Source organism: Musca autumnalis, unplaced genomic scaffold, assembly GCF_047663935.1.
Source record: "Musca autumnalis isolate F117 unplaced genomic scaffold, ASM4766393v1 scaffold_5, whole genome shotgun sequence".
Lineage (NCBI taxonomy): Eukaryota > Metazoa > Arthropoda > Insecta > Diptera > Muscidae > Musca > Musca autumnalis.
In genome coordinates this window covers 26,463,011-26,477,400 of record NW_027412088.1, presented here as the reverse complement: position 1 = coordinate 26,477,400, position 14,390 = coordinate 26,463,011, and the positions used below count along the sequence as shown (strand labels likewise).

The 14,390-nt window shown below is 36.0% G+C and overlaps 3 protein-coding genes across 4 annotated transcripts in view; 2 read left to right on the top strand and 1 right to left on the bottom strand.

Moving 5' to 3' along the window:
• Positions 1-14,390, bottom strand: part of LOC141405572 (uncharacterized) — a 396,796-nt gene that overhangs the window by 160,658 nt on the left and 221,748 nt on the right. The gene's annotated exons all lie outside the window — the stretch shown is intronic.
• BBS4 (Bardet-Biedl syndrome 4) overlaps positions 1-14,390 on the top strand; it is a 132,375-nt gene that overhangs the window by 7,094 nt on the left and 110,891 nt on the right. The window contains exons 5-7 of the mRNA XM_073990071.1: positions 513-666; positions 771-893; positions 1,156-1,240. Coding sequence (XP_073846172.1) covers positions 513-666; positions 771-893; positions 1,156-1,240 — 362 coding nt within the window. The remainder of the gene's footprint in view (positions 1-512; positions 667-770; positions 894-1,155; positions 1,241-14,390) is intronic.
• Positions 10,086-10,997, top strand: LOC141405730 (uncharacterized). Its single transcript, XM_073990398.1, has 2 exons — positions 10,086-10,216; positions 10,281-10,997. Exons 1-2 carry the CDS (start codon positions 10,124-10,126, stop codon positions 10,761-10,763), a joined length of 576 nt encoding a protein of 191 aa, XP_073846499.1. The 5' UTR covers positions 10,086-10,123; the 3' UTR covers positions 10,764-10,997.

Sequence of the window (14,390 nt, the reverse complement as noted above, 5' to 3'; positions counted from 1 at the left end):
GACTGTTTTCACAGTAAGACCAAGTGATTCGTTTTAACTCCTCCTCCCTTCTACTCACCACCTGTTATCACACACATAGATCTAATGATTGCAGAGCAGTTTTATTTGTTGATACTTGTTGAATTTTGCAATAATCATTCAGTTCCGGTACATTTCAATATTGAATGTCGGATACTCATTTTGCTAACAACATACATATGCATGTACATATGTTTTATGTCTTCCACCCACCCACGTTATGTATGATGAAGATGTGTGTTACCCCTTTTTACAAGTCTCTTTGACTAATATTGAGTTCCCATTGAAATCTTTCTTTGTAAATTGAAGTTCACTGTAAGACATTTTTCTTTTCAAGCGTAAAGATTATAAGATTATTCTTACATGAACCTACATACACACATATGGTACATGAACCTACATAAGTTGATGTTTCTTTTTATTAAATGTTAAATACAAAAACATATGTTGCATTACTCCCTCTCCCACCTGCCATCTGTCTCCCCCCTATGCAGATTATCGCCGGAAAATACGGACGTTTTAACGGAAATTGGAATTTTATATTTAAAACTGAATGAAACTCAAAAAGCATTCGACCGCCTACTGGAAGTAATACAATTCGATAGAAATTGTTTACGAGGACTTATGGCATTCGGTGCCATATTGCAGGTAAGTTTGCCGAAAACCCAACATAATAATGTATTTTTGAAATATGTTTGTATCTAATTTAATATTGCTGGATGGTTGGTTTTCTTTTGTCTTTTGGAAATCAGTCACGCAATGACATTGATACGGCATTGGGAAAATACAAAGAGATTGCAGCGATTCAATCGGATATTGCGGAACTCTGGAATAATATTGGATTGTGTTTTTTCAAAAAGCAGAAATTAATTGTGGTAAGATGAAAGGCTTAAATCACATAACGAACAATGAATCTGACAGATAGATTATATGGTATTTTTCATGTGAAATGTGCATACAATACACAAATATACGTTAATATATTTACATATGTATTTATATACATAATTAATTTTTAATTAGTGTCCAATTAGTTATGATTATTGTCATTTAATGAGCATCTGTCACTTTCAATGAATGATCTGACTATATGTATACATACATGAAAACATTAATTTTATTAATTTATACTTCTAGGGAATTTCTTCGTTACGAAAAGCAATATGGTTGTCGCCATTGAACTACAATGCTTTATACAATTTAAGTTTAATTTATATAACAGGTAAGTTCTAAATGCAAAAATTATATGCCAACATTTAATTTAGGTCTGTAGAACGCAGACTTAATAGACAAACGAACGGAAGAGGTAGTCTTTATAGACGATCTAAAGGCCTTCCAAAGGGTGTTTTTAGAGACGAGCTTTAGGTCGTCTTTATAGACGAGGCTTTCGGCTAATTTTGGAGCAAAAATGTATTAAAAAATTAGAAAAAGCTTATATTTTAAGCGAGCGTCTGAAACAAAGAACTTTACGCCGTAACTTAAGCTGAATAATTTAGTAAATTACCTAAGCCCATTTATAACAACTCCTCTAATTTACATGGTTTACGAAGTCTTCGTAACGTAATTTTTAAATCGGGATCCAATTTCCTAAAAAGAACAAGACGTATTTCTGTTTCGAACGCTTTAATTTTATTTAATCTTAAAATATGCTTAAGAACTAAGTATTTCAATATGACTTAACCTAACTTAGACTAGTGTGTAGAAGAGAAAGAGAGAGTGCATATATGTGTAGAACGCATCTGTCATACAATCTTATGGAGAGGTCGTAGAGCCGGGATTTCCGTGACTCTTGGTTAGCCGCTAGTAATTCTTCCTTGGCTGACCTAGCTTCTTCAGCTGCACACAGGACTTCTATTGCTGCCAGTTTCGATGCTGCAGCCCTCTGCATATCCATATGACATAAATGTCATCATTATACTCCTCACTTCTGAAATAAAGGACTGGGTTTCTGGGTTTCATTGATCTCCTCAATAGCCCAGTTGATTAGAACAAGAAGTCTCTCCACTACATCTTTTGCCGCCGTCTCCATTTGACTCAGCAGGGTGAATGTATTAAGTATTATTTTGCCGATCCGGATCGACGGACCAATGTTAAACCGGGATCCGTGTTCCTAGAAAGAACAAGATGTCTTTCTGTTTCGAGTGCTTTCCGTGCACTGTTTTATTTAATTTTAAAATATTCTTAAGAAATAAGCATTACAATATGACTTTACCTACCTTAGACTAGTGTGTAGAAGAGAAAGATAGAGTGCACATATGTGTACGAATGCATCTACCATACAATCCTATGGAGAGGTCGTAGACACACTTTGTTATCTTATGGGTGGCAAGCAAACTCGCTACATATACTTATCAGTCTGCAGCATAGATTACATCTGCATAGTAATCTATCTCAGACATACCACGTGTAGCAATGCAAAGTCTTATCTTGCTTTATTCTATTCTTAGTGAGAAGCTCCCCACCACACCGTTATCTCTTTAAATGGACTGTATATTACAAAAAGATCCCCGTTTAACAAATTAATCTCTTTCCTCCACAAGCGCCAACCTCACAAAGACATTTTAAAATATTGAAATTATAAATATAAAAAATCGAGAAATTATGAATGAATACATTAATATTAAAAGACAACAAGGTAACCGCACCAATGTGACGCATCCATCTCTCTAGACAGTTACTCTTGAACTTGAACCACATTTGTCTGCCGGCTTATCATCCAGGCTGAATCTGGACAGCTTATTCATATTTTTCCATGTTGACTTTCATTGCAACCACCTATACCCGAAGATTATTTATTATCCAATTTAATATGGTTCGACCATTCATCATCTTGTGAGACTTCTTTCTTCCTGTTCTTTGTACTTACCTAACCCAATATTCCTCTTCTTTCCTGGTTTCTGGATAAACCTTCGAAATTGATGCCTCTTTTGTTAGCAGCATATTTTCAGCCTCCTAACATCTGATTTTAATCCCAGCATTTTCATTTGCCGCTAGCTTTGCAGCCAATACGTCAAGGTTCGTTACCGCTAAATGTCGCTCACTCTCTCTCTCTCTGAGTTAGTCAATTCTTGATTTAATTTAAGCGTTTCTGACCTCAAAAGGTTGACTTTGCGTTCTGCCTCTAGGTTAGCCGCTAGTTATTCTTTCTTGGCTGACCTAGCTTCTTCAGCTGCACACAGGACTTTTCACTACTGGTACCACTTACTCTTTCTTGGTAAACAATTGGAGGATTTTCTCGTTTACCATTTCGTACATATAACACGTACATATAAACATCATCATTGTACTCCTCAGTCTGGGTTTCATTGATCTCTTTAATAGCCCAGTTGATGAGAACAAGAAGTCTTTCTACGCTCTTCCATTTGACGCAGTATGCTGAATGTATTAAGACTTCACCACACTTCTTTTGTTGACCCAATTTCCTCCCTTTGAGGCAATGTTAAACCGGGATCCGAATTCCTCGAAAGAGCAAGACGTCTTTCTGTTTCGAATGTTTCTATGCACTGTTTTATTTAACCTTGCACAAATGTGTACGAACGCATCTGTCATACAGTCTTATGAAGAGGTCGTAGACACACTTTGCTATCTTATGTGTGGCAAGCAAACTCGCTAAAAATGCTTATCAGTTTGCAGCATAGATTACATCCAGTAATCTGTCTCAGACATACCACATGTAGCAATAAAAAATCTTATTTCGTTTTATTCTATTCTTGGTGAGAACACCCCCACCACACCCTTATCTCTTTAAGTGTACTGTACATTAAAAATAGATCCGAGTTTAAAAAATCTCTTTCTTCTACACGCACAACCCTCACCAAGACATTCATTATTTTTTATTATAAAATTCGCCTGTTCCTACGTGAACCGTAACGGTGAACACGCAACTTTCGGTTTTGTAGACAGGCACACACGGTTTCAGGCACCATACTACGAGGGTTGAACAATAAGTATCTGGCCTAACAATGGTCGTCTTCTCTTGTTAGTTTTTCGAATTTCTTAGGAGACTTCAGGCAAACAAATTGTAGTGTACCACATAGAATTAACTGTCCTATATTTCTCAAGCGGTATAGTCGCCACACGGCCAATTTTGCCGAAGAAATAGGCGACCATTTGATTCGAATTGATTCTAACATGAACAACTTTCGTAGGATTTGCCTCGCTTTCGATTCCTGTTTTGTTTCGGGCTCCTGAGCATAGATCCAAGATTCGACTTGAATTCGCTTTTTAAATAAAGCGCCTTTCAAGTCGGCATTTTTAAGGGGATTTTTAGGTGTTCACGATTTTGCTTGGAAACCACAAGTCCTACCGAAACGGTAGGTTTTACCGTTTTTGAGATATAGAATTTTCACAGCAACAACATTTTCTTTAGTCCCATTCCGATAGGACTTGCAAAATCCTGAAGACCTGAGAAAAAATCTGAATGATTTATCTGAGCTTCTATATCTCAAGAACGGTAAAACCTAAAACCGTTTCGGTAGGACTTGTGGTTTCCAAGCAAAAACGGTAAAACCTACGAAAATATTATGCAGGTCAATCTTGTACAGAATTTCCACTGCTACATCATTTTCTTTAGTCCCATTTGCAGTTTCCAAGCAAAATCGTGATAACTTTGAGCGCGAATTATTTAAAAATCCCTCTAGCGATTTTTTCTCGTTTTTTGGATTTTTCTTACCTATGAACATTGCTGTTTCAAAATCCACAAAAACGTTCCAGGTATAAGCGGTTTTGACTTAAAGTTTGTTAAGGCGCACCATGTATAACATTGTTTTATAAGGTAGCGGTACAGCAAATGCATTGTCCCAATTTGAACTTATACATATGTACAGTTGCGTTCAAAATAATAGGAGTGCCCTTACACAAAAGGGAATGGTCCAAAAAAACATGGTTAAACTTCTTCATTTTGGCTTATTTTGTCTTTGGTTAACATTGTCGACATTCCAACTGTTATTTCATTAACAGAAATGTGGCAATTTTTATTAAATTATGTACTGTTTACACCGACATTATAAATCGTCTTAAAATTTTTTGTTCAAAAAAATAGGAGTGTTGAAGAAAAAGGACAATAAAAATATTTTTAGTATCTAAAAACATGCTATTGTCCTTGTGGCGACTTTTCCAATCAATTAAGCTCTTATTGGGGAATTCAGTGGATTTTATACACAAAACCTTTATTGCTTAGACTTGTTTAACACTCTGACTATTAACACAAACAAAACATAATGATTTGTATCCCATAAATTGGAGTATTTTGAACCATGAACCAAATTTTAGCCAGTTTCCATTAATCCTTTATGAAAGGATCGGCCAAAACAGTGCATTTATAAATCATTTATTCCTCGACCGAATGAAATTATGAGGTCCTCAGGATGTTAGCTTTATGTACACAATCAATTTCACTTCTATTCCAAAAATATTTTAAAGCGTGAACGGTTGAAATTAGTTTTACACCATTTTGTGGTAATCGGCTTTGACTACTATATGGTTGGTATACACCGCACTATATTTTTCTACATAAATTCACGTTTTTTGATCAAAAGTACTTAATTTCGATTAGTTCTCATAGAAAATTGTATTTTATACGATGCAAAAGCTAATAAACATATTCGCAGGGCAACTTCAGAAGTATTTCCTTAAAATTAGCTTTTTAACAAAGCGTGTAGAAAATGGCTCATATCTGCCAATCATCCAATTTTTCAAATATAAGCAAAATAATTGTTCTGCGTGTAGTTAAGATGCTAAGGACCTTAAAACATTATTGTTGCCTTATAGATGCGCTTTTTTGGTCAATCCTTACATAAAAGTCTATTGGAAACTGGCTAAAGCTTGGCTCAAGGATCAAAATACACAATTTTATGGGGAACCAATCATTATGTTTTGCTCGAGGTAACAGCTAGAGTGTTAAACAACTCTAATCAACAAAGGTTTTGTTTTTAAAATCCATCGATTTCCCAATAAATGCTCAAATTAGAGGAAAATAGCTGCAAAGAAAATATCCTGATTGTGGCCACATCCAAAAGCTTTTTTTGTTTTCAAACAGCATTCAAATCTATTAAATTCACTACTAATAACTAAAATATTGTCAATTCTGGCCCTAACATCAAATAAAAATTGTTTTATTCTCTTTTCTCTTCCACACTCCTATTTTTTTGAACAATAATTTTTAAGACGATTTATAATGTTGGTGTAAACAGTAAATAATTTAAAACATATTGCCACATTTCTGTTAATGAATTAACAGTTGGGATGTCAACAATGTTAAACAAATGCAGAATTAACGAAAATGGAGAAATTTAAACATGTTTTTTGGGCCATTCCATTTTGTGTATGGGCACTCCTATTATTTTGAACACAGCTGTATATCTTAATAATGGTAAAAACTACGAATTTATCATCTTTTAGAGAATTTTCATAGCTACAACATTTTCTTTAGTCCCATTTCGATAGGACTTGCGGTTTCAAAGCAAAATCGTGAAAGCCCAACTTGAATCACAATTTATTTAAAAAGCGCTCCGGCTATTTTTTTATTTTTCTCATCTGTGAACATTTTAGTTTCAGAATCCGCAAAAATTTCCCAGGTGTAAGAACCATAAATTTTAAGGTGCTTCAAGAGTACCGTACATGAGTTCATGCAATATCAAATGTTAGTTGGTGGAAGAAATTCCCAAGGATGCCTCTATCTCACGGTATATAACATGGCGATCTTGCATTATCCGTTCACTCACGGCTTTATTTTCTTTTTGGCACGACAGCCGTTTTTGGCTAGTGTCGGCCACGATTGGATTCATTAAACCAGTACTTCATAGTGCTATAGTATGGCCCTTTATCGACATACAAAGATTTAGTTTGATCTATTCACTCTTGCCATAATCACGCGTTGAATGCTTTTGAAAAATGATCGGACGAAAATGTTCACAAGAAAATTAAATTTTTTGCAGTGATTTTTTCCACGTCACTGTAAACGATACAACATATGGTCGCATGGCAAACTGTACGTTTACGCTAAAACCTGTCAAACTTTGCAAAAAAAAAAACAAATCGCGCATGGTAACTCGCCGTTTTGCTTAGGCCAGATAGTTTTCGTGCAGCGCTCGTCGAAGTCGTACAAAAATTAGAAATTGCTAACACAGAAAACGCATTTTTCATGTTAAACGACTCCTTGAGTAAATGATCGATATGTTCTCAGAATGAGGAGTAGTACTTTCGTTAAGAATTGGGCCAGTTCAGTGGAGTATGCTGTGTCTATCTGTTTTGATTTGTTGCAACATGACCTGATTACAATAATGGGTTAGTATGTTGATTTGTAAGTATTTATGGCTACCAAAAAGTTTATTTCGTATTTTTTGGTATCCGGTTTTTGTTAATGACATTTTTTGTTGGGATGCCACTACTGTACAGTACATCGTACCAACCCAGTAAAAAGTTTGCATCCACGGATGCAGTTGAATCACTACAAGTGTACAGTACAAGTGTCGTTGGAGTACATCTTTTTCTATGAATTCACTTATGAATGTTACAAGAGAGCACACAGCTAGGATGCACTCCATTTTCGATCCAAATTACAGATTTTGATGTAGTGTTTTGGATTGCATTTTTAGTCAGTCTAAAGATGCAATAAAAATGCAAGCCATTGCGAAATATCCCAGAATAAATAAATTCATTTATTATTTGTGTAAAACAATAATACAGTACATGTTTATACTATTCTAGAATCCATCATACTAAAAATCTCAAATTGATCGTGACAACATTGATGATAGATAGTTATCATTAACAGCAACAAGCACTTCCATCGTGGCGTGTGAAAATGCATCATGTTCTAACACCGATAAAACACGAGTTCCACGATTTCGATAATATACTAAAAAAATAAAGACTAAAATATGTGAATATATATAAACCAATCCACTTGATATGGACTTAGAAAGATTTCTATTTTACAAAATGGAAAAACCAATCTATCTTCTTGTCTTCCTAATTTTATCAAAGGCCACTACAGCCCAAAAAGTGAGTTCCAACCAATTTATGTTAATACTAATTTATTCTAATTTGTCCCACGTCCTCCTGCTGATCTATTGTGGTAATTTAGAAAACCTGGACATATGAATTACAAAAAATCGAATCCGTCAACGAAACACCCGATATATTTGAAGTACATGTCGAACGACGATTGGTGTCACGCGGAGTCTATCGGTCATTTGGTGAAGTTGATATCAGTCAGGATTTAACTGATGATCTTCAAATGGAAACGGATGTTATGTACAGTACAAATGGTAGGGATTTTTACCGTACACCATTTCATGTACCCAAAGGAAATCTGACATTTTATATGAACAACTATTTCATGCCTCTGTTTATGGAAAGTTTGAGTGAATGTTGCGACAATTTACCGGCTTTGAATGGAACATTTGAGCCACCACTAACGGCTAGGCACATTACTATTGCGAATTGTGTCGTGAATACGGACAATATGCCGTCTCATTTAAAATCCGGTTATTATCGTGTTATATATTCTTATATGAATCAGGCACGTGGAAGTATTACTTTGGAGGCTCTTGTTCACCCCATATAGGGTGGAAATGCTGAAATATTTCTATTTGTCAATTGACTTCCAAACATAAAAAGATTATTACACAAAAAATAAAATAACTACTTGGACCATCTTTTGTAAGGAGCTAGCCAGATAACAGTACTAAATTTCTGTGCAAGTTCAAGCATGATATAGTGCTTCAAAAACTCAAAAAAACATTTTTTGATGATTTATGCCAAACTCCAAGAAAATAAGCTGTAACTCGGTGAATCTCAGAGATATCAACATAAAAAATTTAAAGAAGATAAAGTAGTAGAAAAAATAGAAATTATTAAAGCCAAAACCCCATATTTGAGTTATGCCACTCTTTGAGTAAATGAGTAAGTTTGGGCTAAAAACTGTCAAACTTTCCAAAAAAAAAACAAATCGCGCCTGGTAATTCGCGGTTTTGCCTAGGCTAGATAGTTTTCGTGCAGCGCTCGTAGAAGTCGTAGAAATTTGGAAATTGCTAACTCAGAAAACGCATTTTTCGAGTTATGCGACTCCTTGAGTAAATTATCGATATGTTCTCAGAATGAGGAGTAGTACTTTCGTTAAGCAATTGGGCCAGTTGAGTGGAGTATGCTGTGGCTATCTGTTGTGATTTGTTGCAACATTACCTGATTAAAATAATGAGTTAGAATGTTGTTTTATAAGTAGTTATGGCTACCAAAAAGTTTATTTCGCATTTTTTGGTATGCGGTTTTTGTTACTGACAATGTTTTTTGGGACATTTCGTAAGCAACTACTGTACAGTACATCATACCAAATCCATCATACGAACAACTAAATCCAGCAGCCAAGGTGTTTGGGATGTTTCGTAAGCAACTTCTGTACAGTACATGTTTATACTATTCTAGAATCCATCATACTAAAAATCTAAAATCGATCGTGACAACATTGACACCGAAAAAACACGAGTTCTACGCTTTCGATAATATAGTAAACAAATAAAGACCAAAATATGTGAATATATATAAACCAATCCACTTGATATGGACTTAGAAAGATTTGAATTTTACAAAATGGAAAAGCCAATATATCTTCTTGTCTTCCTAATTTTATCAAAGGCCACTACAGGCCAAAAAGTGAGTTCCAACCAATTTATGGTAATACTAATTAATTCTAATTTGTCCCACGTTCTGCTGACCTGTTGTGGTAATTTAGAAAACCTGGTTTTTGGTAACGACATGTTTGTTGCAATGTTTCATAAGCAACTACTGTACAGTACATCATACCAAATCCATCATACCAACAATCTATATCCGGCTACCAATATTTGTTGGGACATTTCGTAAGCAACTTCTGTACAGTACATGTTTATACTATTCTAGAATACATCATACTAAAAATCTAAAATTGATCGTAACAACATTGATGATAGATTGCTATCATTAACAGCAACAAGCACTGTCATCGTGGCGTGTAAAAAATCCATTATGTTCTAACACCGATAAAACACGAGTTCTACGCTTTCGATAATATAGTAAAAAAATGAACACCAAAATATGTGAATATATATAAACCAATCCGCTTGATATGGACTTAGAAAGATTTGAATTTTACAAAATGGAAAAGCCAATCTATCTTCTTGTCTTCCTAATTTTATCAAAGGACACTACAGCCCAAAAAGTGAGTTCCAACCAATTTATGGTAATACAAATTTATTCTAATTTGTCCTGTTGTGGTAATTTAGAAAACCTGGACATATGAATTGCAAAAACTTGAAGCCATCAACGAAACACCCGATATAGTTGAAGTACATGTCGAACGACGTTTGGTGTCACGCGGAGTCTATCGGTCATTTGGTGAAGTTGATATCAAGCAGGATTTAACTGATGATCTTCAAATGGAAATTTATGTCATGTACAGTACAAATGGTAGGGATTTTTACCGTACACCATTTCATGTACCCAAAGGAAATCTGACGTTTTATATCAACAACTATTACATGCCTATATTTATGGAAAGTTTCAGTGAATGTTGCGACAATCTACCCGCTTTGAATGGAACATTTGAGGCACCACTAACGGCTAGGCACATTACTATTGCGAATTGTGTCGTGAATACGGAAAATATGCCGTCTCACTTAAAATCTGGTTATTATCGTATTACATATTCTTATATGAATCAGGCACGTGGAAGTATTACTTCGGAGGCTCTTGTTCACCCCATATAGGGTGGAAATGCTGAAATATATATATTTGTCAATTGGGTCAAATGGAGCGAATTGAATTTGAATTAAAGGTAACAGGTGAAATAAATAAACATTAAAAAGGCTTGAATTGAATTGAAAACAAATTTATCAACGGTGGGTTAACCGCAGTAGCAAATTAAAAAAAAAATACTTATAAAATGTTGTTTTGGGTTGTTTTGAAATATAAAATAAAATATGTGTTTAAAAATTTCAAGTGTGAAGAATCCGTTGTTTGAAACAATCTGCCTCAGCAGAAGAAAGTCTGTTACTTCGACATACCAGAGTATTTCCACCTCAAGTTTTGTGAGGGATGTACCCCAAGGTATTGTCTTATATACAAGGTGGCGCAAAAGTAAACTTCCGATGTTTTTTGGCTGTAATTAAAAAAAGAAAAACTTTGATTCTTCTTGTGGATTATTTTTATACCCTCAGCCTTTAGGCTAAAGAGGGTGTATACACTTTGATACGATGAAAATGTGCCTCATCGAAATAATGGTTTTAGACACCAAGTATGTTTGGACGAAATGTGTTTCAGACAATTTGGAGTCGATCTAGCCATGTCCGTCCGTCTGTTTGTCTGTCCTGCTGGCTGGAACGCACGATAACTCTCGAACGGATGAACCGATTCGGTCCAAATGTTAGCTTTCATAATATTTTGCCCAAACTTAGTTTAAGTTCGAAGATGGGCTATATCGGTCCACTCCTTTCGGTACCTCCCACACAAAAGTTAGAAAATGTTCGGAAAATTTGTGCGCACGATAACTCTTGAAGGGAGTAACCGATTTGGTCCATACTTTGCACATCCTGAAATGTGTACCACACTTAGATAAGGTTTTAATACGGACTCAATCGGTCCACTCCTTTGGGTACCTCCCACACAAAATTTCGGATAAGTTCAGTTTAGGTCCATCTCTCGAATCGCTTTGATTTTTATTTTAGCAACTTGTATTCACTGTCCCCCTTACGACGGTGCAAGTTTCATTAGGGGCAAGTCCATATTTCCTGAGAAAATAGCATGAAAGTTGCAAAAAACCCCTATGACACCGAGTGAGGTGGTTGGAGCGCACGATAACTCTAGAACGGATCTGCCGATTCGGTCTAACATTTGGCCTAAGTAATATTTTGTCCAAACATAGTTTAAGTTCGAAGACAAGCCATATCGGTCCACTCCTTCAGGTACCTCCCCCACAAAAGTTCACAAATGTTCGGAAAAGTTTTTCGTACGGTAACTCTTGAAGGGAGTGGCCGAATTGGTCAATACTTTACACATTCTAATATATCTACTAGATAAAGATCAGGTTCAAATATGGACTAGGACCTGATATCGAATCACTTTGATTTTTGCTGAAGCAACTTGCATTCGCTGTCTCAATTACGATGGTAAAAGCTTTTTTTCAGGGGCAATTCCATACTTCTTGAGCAAACAGCCCGAAGGGTCTAAAAACCCCAAAGGCACCATATGTAGTGGCTGGAGATCCACTTCCATAATGGTCAATGTCGATTCATTCCTTTTAGTATCTCCTCCGCAAAACTTTTGATCTTTAATCCTAATCAACATTTTTCTCGGTTCAAACGCCCAAATTTTAAAACATACATAAGTTTTTTGGGAAAAAATTGTTTCAATATACACAGGCTGAGGGTATATCTCTGTCGGCAAAGCCGACTGATACTTTTTTAATTGTTATTTGGACTTTTATTATACCCTCAGCCTTTAGGCTAAAAAGGGTATTTACACTTTGATACGACCAAAAATGTGCCTCATCGAAATAATGGTTTTAGACCCCAAGTATGTTTGTACGATATCCGTTTCAGACAATTTTGAGTAGATCTAGCAATGTCCGTCCGTCTGTCTGTCTGTCTGTCTGTCTGTCTGTCTGGCTGGCTGGTGCGCACGATAACTCTCGAACGGATCAATCGATTCGGTTCAAATTTTGGGTATCGAAATATTTTGTCCAGATTCGATTTAAGTTCGAAGATGGGCCATATAGGTCCACTCCTTGAGGTACCTCCCCCACAAATGTTCAAAAATTGTCGCAAAACTTGTGCTCACGATAACTCTTGTAGGGAATAACCGATTTGGTCCATACTTTGCACATCGTGTAATTTCTACCAAACTTAGATGAGGTTCCAATATAGACTCAATCGGTACACTCCTTCGGGTACCTCCCACACAAAATTTCGGAAAAGTTCAGTTTAGGACCTGGTCTCGAATCGTTTTGATGTTTGTTTACTCAAGTTGTATTCGCTGTCCTCTATACGACGCTGTAAGTTTCATTAAGGGCAAGTCCATACTTCCTCAGAAAATAGCCTGAAAGTTACAAAAAACCCTATGACACCGTGTGTAGTGGTTGGAGCGCATGATAATTCTCGAACGGACCGGCCGATTCGGTCCAAAATTTGGCTTTCGTAATATTTTGTCCAAACTTAGTTCAAGTTCAAAGATGGATTATATCGGTCCACTCCTTCCGGCACCTCCCCCACAAAAGTTCGAAAATGTTCGGAAAATTTGTGCGTGCAATAACTCTTGAAGGAAGTAACCGATTTGGTCCATACATTGCACATTATGAAATGTCTACCAGACTTAGATGAGGTTCCAATATGGACTCAATCGGTAAACTCCTTCGAGTACCTCCCACACAAAATTTCGGAAAAGTTCAGTTTAGGACCTGCTCTCGAATCGCCTTGGTTTTTGTTGTAACATTTTGTATTCACTGTCCCCTATACGAAGGTACAAGTTTCCTCAGGGGCATGTCCATACTTCCTGAAAAAATAGCCTGAAAGTTGAAAAACAAACCCTATGACACCATGTTTATTGGTGGAAGCGCAAGATAATTCTCGAACGGTAATGCCGATTCCGGCCAAAATTTGGCCTTCGTAATATTGTTTCCAAACTTACTTTAAGTTCGTAGATAAGCCATATCGGTCCACTCCTTCAGGTACCTACCCCACAAAAGTTCAAAAATATTAAAAAATTGTGCGCACGATAACTCTTGATGGGAGTGACCGATTTGGTCCATACTTTACACATTCTCATAATATCTACCAGATATAGATCAGGCTCGAATATGGACTATATTTGTCCACTCCATCCCGTACCTCCCACACAAAATTTTGGATAAGTTCACTTTAAGACCTGCTATTGAATTTTTGATTTTTGTTGAAGCAACTTACATTCACTGCCTCAATTACGATGATAAAAGTTATTTCAGGGGCAAGTCCATACTTCTTGAAGGGTGTAAAAACCCCCTATTGCACCCCCATGGTCTATGTCAGTCCATTCCTTTAAGTACCTTTTCCGCAAATTTTTTGAAGTTTAATCCTAATCAACATTTTTGTCGGTTCATACGACCAAAATTTTGAAACCCCCTAAATACATAAGTTTTTTGTGAAAAAAGTGTTTCAATTTGCACAGGCTGAGGGTATATCTCTGTAGGCAAAGCCGACTGATACTTTTTTACTTGTTTTTTTACATCAAGTCGAGAATATGATGTCAGATAAATGGCCGCCGCCACAGTTTATTGTCATTTGAGCCCTTTTTATGGCATTTTCTATTACTTTGGCTAAAACCTCCTCACATTCTTGACGGATATCCTATTTAAGAGCTGAAAG